Source organism: Olea europaea, chromosome 6 (genome assembly GCF_002742605.1).
Source record: "Olea europaea var. sylvestris chromosome 6, O_europaea_v1, whole genome shotgun sequence".
NCBI classification, from domain to species: domain Eukaryota; kingdom Viridiplantae; phylum Streptophyta; class Magnoliopsida; order Lamiales; family Oleaceae; genus Olea; species Olea europaea.
In genome coordinates, this window is record NC_036242.1 from 9678004 (window position 1) to 9696923 (window position 18920).

The 18920-nt window shown below is 35.3% G+C and overlaps 2 protein-coding genes across 2 annotated transcripts; one reads left to right on the plus strand and one right to left on the minus strand.

Annotated features, from left to right (window-relative positions):
• Window positions 1-6: 6 nt before the first annotated feature.
• LOC111395783 (endoplasmic reticulum oxidoreductin-1) lies at window positions 7-5317 on the minus strand (the record flags this gene model as incomplete). The annotated part of the gene is made up of 10 exons (XM_023021932.1): window positions 5119-5317; window positions 4869-5026; window positions 3823-3954; window positions 2322-2580; window positions 1945-2055; window positions 1274-1392; window positions 959-1063; window positions 667-869; window positions 237-360; window positions 7-159 (listed from the first exon to the last, which is right to left on the minus strand). Coding segments are annotated over exons 2-10 (1356 nt in total), but the record flags the coding sequence as incomplete, so codon positions are not given.
• Window positions 5318-17249: 11932 nt separating this feature from the next.
• Window positions 17250-18889, plus strand: LOC111395784 (serine/threonine-protein kinase WAG1-like). Its single transcript, XM_023021933.1, has one exon. It carries the CDS (start codon window positions 17293-17295, stop codon window positions 18742-18744), a length of 1452 nt encoding a protein of 483 aa, XP_022877701.1. The 5' UTR covers window positions 17250-17292; the 3' UTR covers window positions 18745-18889.
• The last annotated feature ends 31 nt before the right edge of the window (window positions 18890-18920 follow it).

The window sequence follows — 18920 nt, forward strand, 5'->3', positions numbered from 1 at the left end:
TCTTTGCCATAAGCTAATTTCTTGTGCAGGAGGTTCTGAGGTGAATTTCTCCATTGTCTTCTCAACTGAAGGGACAATTTCTTCGACAAATTTGATGGATTCTGATAGTCGATTAAGCAGGTTCACCAAAGCAATTACTTCGTTTCGTTGCAATTGTAGCTGAGAGATAGAAAGAAAGAAGAGTTATACTAATGCCTCAAGTAGTATAACATTAATCCCTGACATATGGAACTTACAGGCTGATTTGGATAGTTTTGGCTATCAACAGAGAAAAGAATCTTCAACGCAGTCCCGAGACCAAGAACCTGAAGTTTTCCCCATAGACGACATTTCTCACATCCCACACAATCCATGATAGCACTGCAGTATGCAGAAGAGTAGCAGAGACTTAGACCCCAAAAAATTGTCAAATCAATAAAATAGAAGAATTCACAATGAATAATTGCAACTTCATCAATTTTATGACAAATAAACTAACTTAAACATGATCCATTCTCTATTCCCCAAAAGTTCACAGCACAACTCATCTCTGATAAAGATAGAGTTGTTGAACAAGAACGAGGTTATTTAGAATCCAGATTGCGTTAAGGAAATCAACCCTGAGACTTTCAGAATGATAATTCATCATAGCTAATAATCAAGTACGTTGGAAATTAAGATAGAAACCTGATGTTTCGGAAGTGCTTTTGGATCTCCTGCTTCAGTTCAGGCCCACTTTGTCCTTTCCACAATTTAGCTTCATCGAATGGAAGTGGACATGCAGCCTGCAGTTTTGGATTGTACAGTAAGTGACGCACTAAAGATTGTGCTTTCAGGTCCTCCTGAGTGTTACCGGTATCATATTCAGCCTGCTCCAAGTAATTAGTTGCCTGCATATGATATCAAGAGTGAAATGACTGAGAGTGTACTTAAGAGAGAGTTATTTATAAATCAGGAACAAAATACCAGAAGAGCTTACTTTTGTCACAGCTCGAAGAACAAAGAGGAAAGTGAAATACAAGTTCCCAACACGATCAGGATACTGCAAAACTCGATCATACGCTAGCTCCAGATTTCTGCCCCACTGAAAGAGAAGCAAATTGATTAGGTACTTTTTTAAAGCAAGATGGTTTCTATTTCAGTAAAGCTGATTTAAAACTAATATCCATGCATGTTCTCAGGTATATTTTGACTGCTTCCTGTCTAAAGGTTCTTCACAACATAGAATAAAGTAAGGAAATAACGGAAGAATATGTAAATAAAATCTTGAAGGAAACGAGGGGAAAATTTGTACCCAATTTGTAGTTTCATCAAGTAGGTAGTCAGAAGCAATGTGAATTGAAATCGAGGAGTGAAGGCCCGATATTAACTTGTATAAGATTTTTTTCTCCTTGCAAATTTCTCCAGATGCATCTGGAAAGAAAAATGGTCATACAGTTGAACTTACTATCATAGTACGAAACATAATTCCCGAGTAGTTATCATTGATGTAGAGGATTATCTGGGAATATTTGAATTGCATAACGAATATCCCAGCACCAACCAAAAGGTAAAGAAAGACTATGCTCAATGTAATTGGAAAAAGGAAAAATTATGAGAGCAATAGCAATATACTAATGCAATAGAAGGATCAGGACAGATGGGAAACAAGAGATTGAAGGACAAAATCATTCCTTGTGGTAAATCACCTGCCATTGTTCTACAAGTCAAACAATAAATTTCAATTTGTAGATAATTCTGAAGTTTATTCACAAAAAAAAGTAAGACCATCTTCATACATGAAGAGGACACAACACCAGCTAGAAGGACCACTACAATTCATTCAGCAGGGCATTTGACACGTTTTAACACTAAAGGTTAGTTCATAACGCAATTCAATTTATGTGGGTATGAATAATATCATACAATCATCTTTCAAAAGCTCATATGCCAACATGATAGAAGTATCTGAAGAAATAATCTCACATTTTGGACAATTTTCTGAATATATAGCATCCCATATTCTTCTGGCTGATGGCCCACTATAGCCAGTGTACCGTTCAGGATTCAGTTGCAGATTAACATATGTCATCTCGTCTGCAAATGAGAACACATCCTTTAATGTCGTGATTCTCACAAAGTTGAGAATCAGTTACCATATAATTTCTTTGTGAAAATAATTAATTACAAAAATGATAACTGAAACACACACTAAGAAATTACAACTGGGTCAATCTGACAAACTAAGTGTAAACGGAGTTAGTTTGAGATTCAACATTCAAACTGCAGAACAAGCAACAAGGACAAAAATAGAGAGCTTAAGGATAATATGCAATATGTCACAAGATGAATACAGCAATTACCATTTTCGGTTTCATCATCATTTGTCCATGGATTATCCACTTCTATCCAGCCCCTAAAGGCCTTAGAGTCTAGAGTGCGATCAACAGCAGACTGTGGCTTTCCCTCTTGACATTTTAAATCATCCGATGGAAGACTATGTTTCATTGGTCTCTTAAATAGTTCAGGAAATTCATTTTCTGGACATTCACATACACTACAGTCACGCAGCTTGCACATACCATCATCTGGCCAAAAAGGGCAGTCACACCACAGCTTAACCTGCAATTTTGGATGGAGTACATCAGGCTTGAATATTAACACTGCAAGTAATCAATACGATCCAATGATAAAGATAGAACTTGTACAAAATGATTTTTAATCTCATTTCCTTTTGTTTTTTTCACGTCTAATAAAAATCTCAGGATATTGGTTTATGACCATGCTATTTCATAAATCAGAAGTTGTGCAAGGTTAATTTTTGATAAGTTTAATGTCCAGATTATTGTATTTTTTTTTATTGAGGTAAAAATAATAAGGTTGTCTAAAAGGTGAAGAAGAATAAAAAATAGAAAATATGCAAAGTAAAGAAATTAAGCAATTTGCAGCACTAAAAATATTTGCCATGTTACAGAACTTCAGATTTTGCTAGCAGCTAAACTATCTAGCTATGGTGCACCAACACAAACACGTGTGTCCGACATGATACGTGTCGGACATGTTGACATGCGATTTTTCAAAAAATTACCGACACGACATGACAACGATACATTAATTAAATTCTTTAAAGCTTTTCATTTATAAAATATAAATTTGGTTTACACTTATTATTAATTTTTATTGTTGAAATCTTTTAAATATAGCACCTATTTGTTATTTATTAATAATTTTAAATTAAAATATATAATATTTTTAATAAAAAATGAAAAATATTTATGGCAGAGTGTCCGAAAAGTGCCAGTATCGACATATGTCAGACACGGACATGCTATCCTAGTTGAAGTGTCCGTGCTACAGAACCATCTAGCAATGATTGCACAACAGCTTGATATGTTGGGACTAAAAATTCTTGCTCCATTATAGGAGGACATTCACGAAACTAGTCCCATTTCTAAGAAAAATATTTCATTGGTCATAATTACTTCTACGATCTCGGATATAGCAGACTACTGTGACTGCCTTTGCAATTGAAGATTATCATAAAGTTACAATATGGATATAAAGTAGCACTCATGGCCCATGTTAGGAATTTTTTCCAGCGAAACCATTTGGCAGTTAATAACAAATAGATTATTCAGTTGGCTAAAAAACAAGTATATTTGACAGCAAGATCCTATTTGCAGTTGTATGAAGGCACACAGTAGGTCATAATCAACGATGCACAACGGTTTCAACTATATTTATCTATCTATAAAACTTGCATGAAGCCTGAAAAAAAGATTGTAAGAATATTATCTAGACAAATGGATTTGACTACATTATATTATAAGATCTTGTAATAGACACTATTGTTTTGCATTCAACCTTGAAATATCGGAAAAACGGAGTAGTCACAAGCTCTTGAAGTAATGGGTGTAGTACTGCACCATTAAGACTGTCTACTGTCTCATAATCACAACAGCAGTCCTCAACAATGCCTGTGTATTTTCGAGAGTCCTGCAAAAGAGGGTAAGTAAAAGAATGAGATAATCACTTTCAGCCTATTGAATATGTAGAAAATCATTTTTTCGAAAGATCAAATCTTCAAAACAACAGTGTGAATGTGATGAAGCTGCAATAATTATGATCAAGCAGTCAAGAATAACAGAGGAAATATAATGTGCATAATACAATAAATGCCAACTTCATCTTAACAAGTAAGTTTATCTCCACAATCTTGTTTTTAAAGATTCTAAATGCTTTCAAGTTATAAGAGTGTCCCAAAAATTATGGGAGAGTTTCAATCAATCTTCATTTGGTGAGCTCTCTAAGAACTGCAAATTTGTTTGAGTCTAACGAAGCCATTTTGTACTAAATTATGCAGAAAAGTAAGTGTATACCTCAATCAATTGCTTGTAAATCCAAAACTTCCAGCAACAGGTACAAGGCCAAATAGAAATAGTTATCATCTCACCGCATTAACTAATGAACATAAGGAAATACTCATTGAGGCAATTCGAAATAGTTACTCGAAGGTTCGATATTATTCTACCGTTAACATAACAAAAGGTCAATATTCTTACCTTAAAAGTGAATACGTGGTGCTTTTGGCAGCAAACGAAGTGGAAAATTTTACTACTACTCAATCAGTATAATTGCTAAATGATTGCATGAAGTACTCCTTAGCTTACAAACATCCAGTTCAGAATTTCACAATCACACAATCTAACATTAATTTGGAAAAGGATGATTCTATTCAACCACCATTCTTTTTCCCCAATTATGCTATAATATCTCATCAATTCGAGAATTTCAAAATTGCCATACCCAAAAGAAGAAACATGCACACACTGCACAACCTCGCTAGAAGAAAACTGAAAGCTAAAATGCACAAAAAAAAATAATAATAATAAAAAATGCAAGAATGATACCTGAGCACATCGACAGGACTTGGGATTCTGGGCATGCTTATATGTGAGTGCTATCGCCACCAACACTACCAGCACGGCCCCTATCGCCGTCCATTTCTTCCTTCCTTCCTTCGACCCCTTATTCCCTACAACCACCTTAGCTTCCACCATCTATAAGCCTGCAAATCTTTTTTGGGTGTATATGTATCTACGGACTAAACCCACTATGTATGATTCCAAAAAAAGAATGAAACAACAATCAATTTTGTACCTTTCTTAACTTTTGGGAACAGTATAGAAAAGTCAACAGAAACACGTAAACACACAGATTTAGCGCAAATTGATTTAGTCGGGGATCGGTGGCGGTTCGCCGGGGTCGTTAACGGGTGGGCTCCCTACGCGAGATGTCAGCAAATGTTTGGGAAATTGGAAGACGTGTCCATTTGAAATAGAGCGTGTAGTACACCTTCCCTGAGTGCGAGTTGGATGAAGAAAGGAAAAAAAGAAGCGTTAATGAATACTAATTGACGCGCGAAAGATTTAGTCAAATGACGTTATTTGGACCAATAGGAATTGAGGATTTTGATACGTCAGCGAGTCGGTTTAGGTTCGGTAGATACTCCCATTCAATTTGAGATCATTTTGCTGCGGTGACTAACTACTGCAATGGTAAAAAGAGAAGTGTCAATGCATAATTGAACAGTTAAGAAAAAATAAATTTAATCATTGCCTGTCTCATCACTCTATCAATTCTATTCCTATCATTGACCTTGTCCATACATCATTACTCGTTTGAGATAGGGATTAAAGCGCTGTGAAAATTGGGCTTTAAGAGATTTACGATATTAATGGACCTAGATTGGTACAAAATAGAGGAAATTAGGCCCTATACCCCATAAAAATAAGTATTTTGATTAATACCTTTTAAACTAATTAAATATTTTAATCAAGTAATAATTACGTCCTATCATATCCTAAACTATTAACTAAAACTCCAACTTAAAGTAACCCGAAAGAAACCCACTTATCCTCCTTAGAAACACTCCACTCCAGAGGTGATTTCCCCAGCTCTGAGAAACCTCAATCTGAAATCTTTGTTTTTCTATCAATTTCATCTCCGTCTTCCTTCGTCTCTGTTTGTCTTCAATCTTCTCCTTCTCATTTCATAGAGATCTTAAACACTGATCCGAAAAACTTCAAATTGTCGAAACCATAACATGTTCTAATCAAAATTCAAAAATTTGTGTTCGATTTCGACTTATTCAATCCAATGCCGTCACCGTCGTTGACTCCAACTCCTATTTCTACAATGGCCAAAGCAAGTGGTTTGAAGAAGAAAAAATATTGATGAAGAACCATCTTCAAAGAAGAACAAAATTTCTTCAACATCTTATAAACCTAAGGTAGCATTGCAAGAGAGGATTACCAATTCAGTTTCCCCTCTTGTGTATACATTTTATTTTTAGTTCCTTGTTGGAAAATTGACTTTCTGGTTTCGATATTTGTATGTGATGCTGTGCCTTCTAGAAATTTTCACACCTTCCAAGTTGCCTTTTTGTTTTGTGTAAACACAAGTGATAGAAGGAAATTTAGCAAGGAAGTCCTGCCCTGTTAATGGAAGTTGGAAAGCAATGTCGTTGCTGCAAATGATTATTTCTTTCTTCTACATTCTTGAACTTAATAATACTCAAAATTTACTTTTGAAGTCTTTAGTCATTTTATAGTTTTCATAACAAGTTTGCAAACTGCCTTGGTAACTGTTGTGAGCATCACTTGTTCTTGTTGGCGTGCTTAAAGCTTATGAGGAACTATAAAAAGAAAAGATGATAAATGCAATTGTGCTGGAATATATGATAAGGAAAATGAAAGTGATGTTAGCGTGAGGCTTGACTTGACTTGACTGATGAAAGAGTATAGGGGAAGTGAAGAATTGGTTTTGTCTAGGGGACAAAGTGAAGACTAATATATGTTGTTATGTGAGTTGGTTGATTGTATTGGGATTGGGATGCCTTAAAAGCAAAAGTTGTTATGTGAGTTGCTGCTTTCCTCTTAGTTCTGGGGTATGTTTTTTCTCTGTGACTGATGCAAAATTTAGTGGAGTTTGTTAAATAATCAGGGCTATGAAATACACACACTCTCACTTAATTAATAGGTAAGCTGATGCACTTCTTCATCCTTCTTGGTGATCAGTTGGTTGTTTCCATTTTACTGATCTTGGATGCATCAGATTTTTCTCTTTTTGTTATAGTTTGCTACCTAAAATAAGAAATTTTATAATAGGTTGAGAACATTAAAATAATTATATACGTAAATAAAATAAAAAATCTTACTTTTTAACTACACATTCTTTAAAAATGCATTTTCTTTTCAAAATAAGGCTCAAACAAGGGCCAAATTATTGAATTGGCATGATAGGGTTTTAAATGTAAGGAAACTTAAAATAAGGAACAAATTCAAAAACCCTTTTTTTCACACATAAACTAGTATACTACAACATTTTATATCACTTTTCTTGGGTTTTTGTCACTTTTTTTTTGCACTTATGTCACTTTTTTAAGTTTATGTCATTTTTTGTGTTACTTTTTTGAATGTTTATCACTTTTCAAGTATTTGACAAAAGTGATTCATGCTCATGCATACGGTCACAATGTGATTGTTTTTAAGATAAGAATTTTGTTTGCATTTGAGTTTCGCTGACCTTTTTAAAGTTTTTGTCATTTTTTTTAGTCACATTATTGGTTTTTACCACTTTTTTAGTGCCAAAACATCACTATTAAATAAAAGGGACATTGTATGTCATTTTTTAATAAAAAAAAAAAAAATGGCATTTAACGTTTGATTTCTATGCCCCTCACTTTCCTTGAGTTTCTGTTACTTTTTTGAGTAATTCTCACTTTATTTTTTTTTACTATTTGTTAATTTTTTTCAATCTTTTTTTGAAAATTTATCACTTTTTTAGTGATAAACATCATTTTTTAATATAAGTGACATTATATGTAATTTTTTAATAAAAAAGTGATACTAAACTTTTAAAAGTGACATTGTGTCACTTTTTCTAAAAAAACTATAACCTTTAGCTAAGGGTGGCAAATGGGCCGAGCGACTCGTCGGCTCGCGAAAACGGAGCTCGTGGGCGACTCAGGTTCGTAAAAACACGAGCCCGAGCACGAGCCAAGCGGGCTGGTTCGGTGGGCGAGCCGAGCCCGCTCGGTTCGCACAAAAAACGAGCCGCTCGCGACGAACCCACGAGCGGCTCGTGTGAAATGTGACCGAAACGGTCACATTATCAAACGGTCACTGACAACTTTTGTCAGTAGCCGTTTCAGTCCCCCATTTTTTTTCTTTTTTTTGACCGTTAACGGTCACTGAATTTTTTTAGTGACCGTTTTGGTCCTTATATATATATATATATATTTTCTTTTCTTCTTCTATAAATAGTGGCATTTAGTCACAAATTTTTTTACAATTCTCTCAACTCTCAATTATCTTTCTCTCAACTTTCTTGTATTGTGTTGATAACTTGCAATTTTTAAATACAATTTATATAATATCCAATTCTCATTTCTCAGTTCTCACTATATTTATTGAAATTTCATCCAATTTTCATTTCTCACTACATTTATACAATTATTCTTCTATTAGTTATTACTTATTACAACTAAACAAATGGATCCACGTTCATTTGTCGAAAACTTATTCGGTGTGGGAGGAAACGAATCGCCTATGACACCGTAAAGTCAATTTTAGAATCAATTTGAAGGTCTAAATGACCTACCCCCTACCTGAAAATATTCCAGATTTGGATCATCATCATCATGTAAGCGGCAATCCAAATTATCCAATTAATTTGGATGATATTGACGTTCCCGAAGCGGAACATGATCAGGAAGTAGAGGCTGAATTAAACATTTCTGATGCGAGGGGAAAGCGAAAGGGGAAAAAACAAGCAAAATGTTGGGATCACTTTCAGTTGATTTCAACGGGAAAAATAGTCAATGGAGTCCAAGAATCCAAAGCAGTATGTAAATACTACCAACAAAGATTGGCATGGCAAAGAAGAATTAGTACCACCCATCTCAACCGTCATTACAAAGTATGTGCGGTCAAACACGAACTTATTCCAACCTGTCAAACACAATTGCAATTTGGCAGTCCAGACGCCAATAGTTCTACTGCACCCCTATCTACATGGGTGTATTCGGAGGAGAAAACTCGAACCGGAATGGTGAAACTTGTTGTTGGTGCTGAGTTGCCTTTGACATTAATTGACAACCAACACTACGTCTCGTATGTGAAAGAATATCTGCAGCCAAGGTACGTTGAGGTAAGTCGAAACACTCTTCGTTCTGATACAATACAATATTTTACTTCAACAAAACAACAATTAACTATGGATTTGCAAAAATATGAGGGTGTCATATCTTTAACTTCAGATATATGGAAAGGGATTAATAAAAGAACATATATATCTGCAACTGCACATTATACAGACCCACTTTGGTACATGCATAAAAAAATTATTGCTTTTAGAATTATTGAGTTTCCTCACAACGCTAATAATATATTTAATATTATTATTAGTATTGTTAGAGAATATCATTGCGAAGGTAAAATTCGTTCATTTACTTTCGATAATGTTAGTGTTAATGAAGTAGTTGCTGAAAAATTGCATATGGTACTACAACCTGATTTTGGTGGGTATTTGTTTCATATTCGTTGTGTGTGTCATATTTTGAATTTAATTGTCCAAAATAGTTTAAAATATATAAATGATGAACTTTAAAATATTAGAAACGCACTAATATATATCACAATCTCTCCAAGTAGAAAACAAGTATTTGAGAATTATTGTGCCGAAATAGGAGTGCAAAATACTAAAACATTTGTTAGCGACGTAAGTCATAGGTGAAACTCTACTTACTTGTTATTAAAGTCATGTGAAGGTTTTGAACATTTAATAACTGACTTTTATAACAATAGACATGTTAAAAGTGATGACGATGGTATGTTGACTAAACGTGATTGGTACTTAGCTTTGAAAGTTAAAAAAAATTTGACATCTTTTTATGAAACCACTAAAATTTTTCGGGCGTTTACTATCCCACCAGCTGTATGGTGCTTGAACGTCTTTATATAATTGCAAAAACATTTCATAAATACAGAAATGACCATAATTTTAGTGAAATTATAATTGCTATGGAATTAAAATTTAGAAAATATTGGAAAAATTTGCCTATGTTATTTCCTTTAGCATGCGTGATGGACCCCCGATATAATTTATCGGGATCTAAATATATAATTGATCAAATTTCAAACGCCTTGACATTTGATACACCTATCACATATAGAAATTTAGAGCAAACATTATGTGAAATGTATGAATTATATGCGAACCGAATGGGTACCAATATTAGTCGGGTACCATCTGCACCAACTCTTTCCACTGAAATTGAAGAAGAATATGCGGAAATATTTAATTTATTTCAATGCATTAATTCGTATAGATTTGATTCATCTGTAATGTGTTCATCTACTGCCACTGCCATGTCATCACCATCTGTATCTCATTCTCATCATACATCTACGGGTTCAAGCCATAATGCATTGCCTGCTAAATTAATTGATTATTTCAACCAGAATATGCCAACATATAGAACAATTAAAAAAAGTTCAGACGAAGTAATTGAATTCTGGCGAAGGTAGGAACGACGTTGGTCAGTTATATCTGCGATTGCAAAAGATCTGCTGACACCTCCGGTTAGCACTGTTGCTTCGGAGTTTGCTTTTAGTGCAGGTAAAAGAGTTTTGAGCGAGATCAGGAGCCGAATGAAAGAAGATATTTTAGAAGCATTAATGTGCTTTAAGGATTGGCAGGACGCTCATTTTCGACTACAAGATAAATATGCCGAAATTGCATGTGGTCAAGTAAGTGATATTTGATTTAATTATATGGGAAAATTGCAGCAGTGGTACTAAACCTTTCGTTTATTAACAGATTTTGCCTAAACATTCATTTTGTGTCAGCGAAGGTCCCAAACCTTTCATAAATATGCAGCTGAAGTCCAGATGGATGGAATTCATCCATTTCACCGTTAGTTGACCAAAGAACTGACTTTGACTCCAATTTTGACCATATTAGTAAGGGCAAAATAGTAACTTGTATATTATCCCATTAATTAAATAAGTTAAATAGATAAACCATAAATTAAAAAAAAAAAATGTGGGCATCATCTTATTCCCCTCATCTTCTTCTCAACCCCCCCCCCCCCCCCCACACACAATCCAAATTGCAAAAGTTTTGAAAATCAAGATGATGGTGCGTCCATCTTCATTATAAACTTCTTATTTTTCTGCAATTTTCTTGATAGACCTCTTGTTTTCAACTTTTGGGTCTTTTTAGGTGAATACGTTTTTATTTCCTTCTGTCTAAAAATAGAATACCCAAAAAAGAAACACCAGATTTCAGTTTGGAGAAATTGATGAGAGGAGTTTGGATCGAGCGATCATGTCAGTTGCAAGAAATTTCAGCTTGTTCATTTTAACTATCAAGGTTGAGAATAATCCCATTTGCACTGAGAGGAACCTCGGATCCAGATCTTCATTTAATTAAAAGGGAAAAAATTTGGATTTAATTGGGAAAAAATCAGAATAAATAAAAGGGAAAATTGGACAAGAATCGGGCTTTTAGGTGAGATGGAGGTGGAGGTGGAAGCGAGAGTTGGGTGTGGTGTTGAGTTGGAGAAAGAAGGTTGGAGTGGGGGATGGTGGTGGCCGGTGGATGGCGGACGGCGGACGGCACCATGACGATGGTCTGTTGCAATTTGGATTGTGGGGAGGGAGGGGGTGGGAAGAAGATGATGCCCTTACTAATATGGTCAAAATTGGAGTCAAAGTCAGTTCTTTGGTCAACTAACGGTGAAATGGATGAATTCCATCCATCTGGACTTCAGCTGCATATTTATGAAAGGTTTGGGACCTTTGCTGGCACAAAATAAAGGTTTGGGCAAAGTCTGCTAATAAACGAAAGGTTTAGTACCGCTGCTGCAATTTTCCCTAATTATATTGATGAAACTTTTCTTTTCTTATTGTTACTTTTAATTTTTTTTTTTAAAATTGTACACGCTACAAAAAATTGTTCGTGTACAATTTTTAACTCCGCCTACTGAAAATTTAAGTAGCCGGTCCCAAACCCGGATAAAGGAGGAGGGTTTATATTTTAATTTTATACAATATTTCTCACTTTGAAAAAACTTTTTATATGACTTTTCAAAATACTCCTAATTTTAAGGGTATTTTTGTAAGTTGCCCTACAAAATATGAGGGAGGGGTTGTGACAAAGGAGAATGATGCTCAAAGGCCCGTCGGAGCAAAAGCCCATTGGCCATTGGTTGGGTTGGGATTTTTTCGCCAGCCTATTATTTCAACCACGTCTCGAATGGGCTCAGGTAGCTAGTGAGCTCATCGACTAGCTTATTTGGGCTCGACTCATGAATAAACCCAATCTTGTGAACTAATGGGTCACGAGTCGAGCAAGATTCAAATTGGCACACGAGTTGAGCCACATGTTCGTATTTTCGCCAGGCAACCCGTGCTTGGCTCATTTTTTCATGAGCCAGTTCATGCGCCCTTGTAATAGGCTGCAAAAATACAACATATTTGTTGATTTTGCTTCCGCAATATTCTATTGACAACATGCTTTAAAAATTTTACTTTTTAATTAAAATAGTATAGTATTTTCAGAAAACAAATTTGAACAACTCTTGGACCACCAAGGCCTGGCCAAGCCCATGCAGCTCATGATTCTAATGGGATGGTCGAGCTTAATCTTTTTCCACGAGCCGAGCCTAGCTCGTGTGATGGGCCTAGTAGAGCCATGCATAGAAGTCCTCCTCATCCACACTTCCATTCCTTGTAGAGGAAGATCTTGCTTTATTTAAAGAGTTCAACTCGGTAATTGTATCTCTCTCAAATCGGGCAGCACACAATATCTTGTTTGACACCTTCCTTCTTGTTAGTTGAGCCCTTGATCTCCGTATTTTTACTATTCTAGGCGTCTAGCAACAAAGTCTTCCTATAGCCATGTATATCCATTGGTAAAGCTTGTAGGTAAACTTCATTTCACAACTTTCTTTCTTAATCATGTTCGTCTAGTTTGTGAAAAGTCTTAGTTCTTGATTAGTTAGTTATCCCCAAAAAGAATCTTTTAAGCTGGAGGAAATTCCATTCATTGAACTAGAGGTTAGTTTTGTTGCATCCATATTATAAAATACATTCAATTTTAGTTTGGTAGGAAGTTTTTTAGTTGCGATTGTTTCATTTTTGCCCAACATTCTGCTTAGAAACAAATTGAAGATTTTAACAGCTTGTCATTTTCATCTCATCATTTTATAAAATGGCATATCCCTCCTTGTCTCTCTACTGGCATGTTAAATATATAATCACCTTATTTTCAGTGTGTTGTTCCATGTGAGTGTCACTTTCAACAACAATTTTGCTTTCTTTCGTCAATGTGAGATTTCATTACTTCCTCTCTTTGTCATTGGCCAATGGGGTGTGTGTGTGTGTTGAGTTGTATTTCTCGAGCACAAGAGACAACGGTCCGACTAAAAATTTCTAGATCCCATAAATCTTCAATTCGTTAATTTCATTCATTATAGATTCTCGTACTTGTTCTAGTGGATGGCAAAGGTCAAACCGATCAAACTTGTGGAGTTGTGGGCTAGATTATGGTAGAATAAGGGGGACTGTCTTAGCTTAGGAAATGACTTATAATAACTTAAAAAATATATGTCGTCGTTGCGAAGCGAGGTACTCGTAGTCATGGAAAGAAGAAGGGTCTCTTCTGAATCGTCTAGAGTAAAAGCTTAAGTTTATATACAGGTCTTACGAGGTATGTGCATAAAATGAATAAATGAATCAAATCGAGAGTCAGATTCTAGACTTTCGTCGTTTCTCAAATTATGTTGAAATTTGTGGTCTTGTTCTAAACTTTTTATTTGACATATATTAGGTATCTCCTGCTAATCATGGCTTGTCTGTTGACATTTGAGGTACCCAATTTAGTGGGTCAGCAGACAAATTGGAGCCCTACCCAGCTGTATATGTGCAAACTTAAGTATCCCTTTCCTTCTCCTTAGACAACACATTAAACTTGGGCATCTTTTTAGTTGGGGTTTTATTTTGATTCTAAAGACAATTTTATATACATCTTGTGGGATCTGAGTAATGATTAGGAGTCTATAAGACTGACAAAACAATGAATAGAAACTATGGGAGTTGATGGTGCATGTGGAATTCTGCAGAAGCAGAGAGCAAATTGCAGGATTAAGAAATTATAAGTTTAGATAATTAATTAATTATTTTGTTAACTTATTATTTAATATAATAAAGTTTGAGTTCAATAATTAATTAGATTGGACAAAGACAATGTATCTACAGAAAGGGATGAAAATGTTTTGGCTTCAATAGTTTGCTTCTATCATATCATACAATTGTGCAATGAATTTGGCTTAATTAATAGCCTCTTGTCAAGTTAATGCATTCAAAGGTCACAAATCACAGCCTTTTATGTGGAGATTAAGGTGCCAAGAATGAGTTATTTTGGATGTTTGTAGCCAAAGACATCATGTATGACAACTCCCTACGGGTTTGGGTTGGGGTAGGCATGGTCACATGGATATAACTTCACAACTTCTATCTATAAAATGGGACGCGCTGAAGATGACATTTCAACATTAACAGTGTTACAAGAATTGAATTGAATAAGTTTGTATAACTAGAGAAATCGAAGGCGGTTGGGAATTTAGTTCGATTATTTGTAGCAAACTAGAAGTCTCATGTTCTTCAGCGCTCCATTTAATTATAAAAGGAAGAAAAAAATATTTTTTATTCCCTCAATTAAACTTTTTGACAAACAATTCGACCTTACTTCTCTTTGACCATTCTTTTATCTTTTTCGAGTCAATATCTGAGCCAATTTTTCGAACATTAGGCCAGTATACTAAACATGTCATAGATAAATGCATCTTCTCTTCAACCGTGAGCATCTAACAGTACCTTCCTTCGAGATAGAATCAAACACAACTAGAAGCATACCACATGTACAAAATTATACCTTTGTAATTTGAAATTTATTTAAGAAAAATTAAATTCAGTATTTATGTAAAAGAGAACTCTTTTAAAGATAATATTGGCCCAAGTTCGAACCGCAATCTTTGGGAAAAAAAAATCATTAAACAGTGATTTGACATCATTTTAACCACACATTCTTTAATAAAATGATATTAAACGCAAATCCAATTTTTTATTATATATTTTAACCACACATTCTCCATTGATCTACTATTCTAAAATACATTTTTCAAAAATAACGTGGCTCAAACACAAAATATCTCTAATATAAGCGAGTGAGACATAAATCAACCCAAGAATGAAATTGAAAGTGTCCAATGATGTGATCTTGTGGCCCTTCTCTTAAGGAGACCATTTGGACATACAACATCACCCGTCTCTTTCTATCATATACTATCGACAAACATTGTGCTATGTCTTAGAGTTAATGCACATGCATTTGTCCTACAATGGACCTCCTTAACCCATAGATTACGGAATCGTAATTCTTTTTGTGCAACACAAATTGTTGATCGTGTTATTACAATAGTGAAATAGAAAAAAATACAATACTAACAATCAAAATATAGTGCATTTGGTTCATTGAATGTGGTGTCGTTCATCTAAAAATTCAAATCAGTTGTTTTTAAACTATTGACTGGAAGCACAACTGATTATTTTAATTACTAAGGAAGGCACCAAGAAATTTATTGTCAACTGATGTAGGACATAAAGAGTATATTGAAAAAAGAGTACTAGTAGAAATAAATTATCTCGATTTCTGATCGGTCCCATAAGACCATTTTGTAAGGAGAATGACGAGAGGAATAATACTCACTGCTACACCGTGATGTATGTTGAATTTCGATCGTTCGAGTTCATTTAGGTCTCGAAAACTGAATGTGGTACCGTTCATCTAAAAATTCAGATAAGTTGTTTTTTAACCATTGACTAGAAGTACAACTGACTATTTTAATTATTTGGGAAGGTACCTAGAAACTTATTTTCGACAGAAGGAAAGTTCCAAGTTGAGTATTGAAATGAAACCAGGGGAAACACACATTGTGATTATCCCCACAATCACGTGTCCGAAAAAAAAAATATGATATAAACACGGGGAAAAAAATTAAGGGAGAAAGACATAAACTGCAAATGCAACCCATGATCACGTGCCAATGGCAAGCTAATAATTTGTTTTTATTTTTATTTTTTCTGAATTATTGTGCATTAATTCAATTGGTATGAAATTATTGATGAATTATTTGTAAGTTAAAAACTATTTTATTTCATTTTCCTATTAGTTTATAAGTTTTTCTTCAGAGAATTCAGTTAATTTAGCTAATGGAAGCGACAATGTAGGGTCCATGTTGACCACGTGGCGAACATCACCGTCAACGTTCCATGTGGGACCCAAACCACTGGTTTTGCCCTTTGCCTAATTAAGTAAAATTAATCTTATTTAATAATTATTATCACTCTAAAATTAATCTTAGTAATTCAAGTCCTACATGGAATAAATAATTAGTAATTTAGTTGAATTGTTTTTTACATAAATATGGTTGAAAAGGTAATAAATGGAAAAAAATTTCCGTTAATTATATTAATAATGAGAAATAATATTTAGCCCTTGTTTGAACCCTATTTTTCCAAAAGTCAATTTTTCAAAACTTATTTTAACGATATATTTTTTAAGAAAATAATTTTACACTTAAAAAATTTTTCTTATTTTTTAACCCTTCTTCCCCTCAAAAATCACTGTTCAATAATACATATTTTTTTTCCAAAATAAGGCTCAAACAAAATATTAGTTAAAAAATTTCTCGATAATTCACAATCGTTTTTAAAGACAATTCTATTGTCTCCAATCATTGAGTAAATTACCTCACAAAAGATGAGCATATTGTTCCAAAGAACTTTGTACATTCTTCACAAAGGGGCTAACGATCGAAATTTCTAATTTGTAATTTGAGTTTCACATCGAAAATGAGAAAAGCAAAATTTTGAAGAATTTTCGAGAATGAATCGAATAGTTGAAAGTAACATGAACTTTTTTATAAGACGAAAAGGACTTTTTAAATAATTTTGTAATGTTGTAGCCTACCAAATCTTGGAAGAAAAGGAAATTACATTATTGAAAAAAGATAGTTATCAAAATTACTAAATAAAATTAGAGCCCTTAAGATAATTATTTCATATTAATTACTCTTTATACTGTTGGGTCAACCAAACACATTCCCAACCCCCACTTCTCTATACTACCAATTTACTGTATATATATATATACCTATACAAGCAACCTTACAATACAGCCTTAAAATTACAAATTAAGCTGAAGATGGACATTGAAGAATTTTCTTTCAATACACCAGACTCAGACTTAGATTTCAGCTTTACCAGCTGCGCCTCCGCCTCCACCACCACCACCACCACCGATCGAACTCTTAGCGCACGTAGCAGCTTAGCACGCAGTAGTCTCACTCTCAGCTTCAATGACCGCCTTTCCACCACCTCCACAACCACCCCTTCCACCGTCATCCCCAGCCTCCACCACCGCCCTCACTCCCGCCACAGCAACCCCAACTGGGAAGCTATTAAGGCCGTCACCACATTATCCTCCGACGGAGCACTTCACCTACGCCATCTTAAACTTATCCGCCTTGTCGGCTCTGGTAACCTCGGCCGCGTCTTCCTCTGTCGTCTACGCGATTATGATCACGCAAACTTCGCCCTCAAGGTCGTTGACCGGGATTCCTTGACTTCCAAGAAACTATCTCATGTTCAAACTGAAGCTCAAATCCTCTCCTCGCTTGATCACCCTTTTCTGCCTACACTCTATGCTCACTTGGAAGTTTCTCATTACACTTGCCTTCTCATGGATTACTGTCCAAAGGGTGATCTACATTCCTTGCTCAGCAAGCAACCCGGAAACCGGTTACCGGCTCAAGCGGTCAGGTTCTACACAGCTGAAATTCTTTTAGCACTTGAATATTTACATGCACAAGGTATTGTGTACCGTGATCTCAAACCAGAGAACATATTGATCCGTGAAGATGGCCACATTATGTTATCAGATTTTGATTTGTGTTTCAATTCTGACGTCTCACCAAAATTAGAAAATCGGACCGAGATTAAGTCGGGCTCGAGAAAAAGTTGTTTCAGTAACCGGAAACAGGATGAACAGGTCACTGAGTTTGTAGCCGAGCCAACGACAGCGTTTTCAAGATCGTGTGTTGGGACCCATGAGTACTTGGCGCCAGAGTTAGTCAACGGCAATGGCCACGGTAACGGAGTCGATTGGTGGGCGTTTGGCGTTTTAATATACGAGTTGTTGTATGGGACGACCCCGTTTAAGGGAGCGAGTAAGGAATCCACCCTGCGCAATATAGCATCTACAAAAGGGGTGAGGTTCCACTCGGCAGAAGGAGAAAGGGAGGAACCCGGGATGGCCGAGGCACGGGACTTAATAGAGAAGTTGTTGGTTAAGGACCCGCGGAGGAGGCTAGGGTGTACCAGGGGTGCAACCGATATTAAATGTCACCCGTTTTTTAACGGAGTTAAGTGGCCGTTGATTCGTACATACAGACCACCGGAAGTACGTGGGTTGGCCATTAAACGTAGCAAGAGTAAGACGAACTCGAGTTATTTGACCGGAGTTTTGACCCCGAGAAGGCGTTGCTTTTGGAAGAGATTAAGTTATTTGATGAGGATTAAGGGGTCCAAGTACAACTTAAACTCTAATCACAATTATTATACTTACATTCATAACAAGAACAAGAAATTTACTTGAGATTCTTATTTGAATTTTTGATCTTTTGATTTTGTTTTACACTTGTATGTCTTGTAAAGCTTTGTAAATTAGGTCAGAATATACTCATATTTTAGGTGGAGTTTTTCCATTGTGAGAGAGACTAGATGTAAAGGAAGTGATTTTTTTTTTTGGGGTGGGGGGGGGGGGGGGGGAAC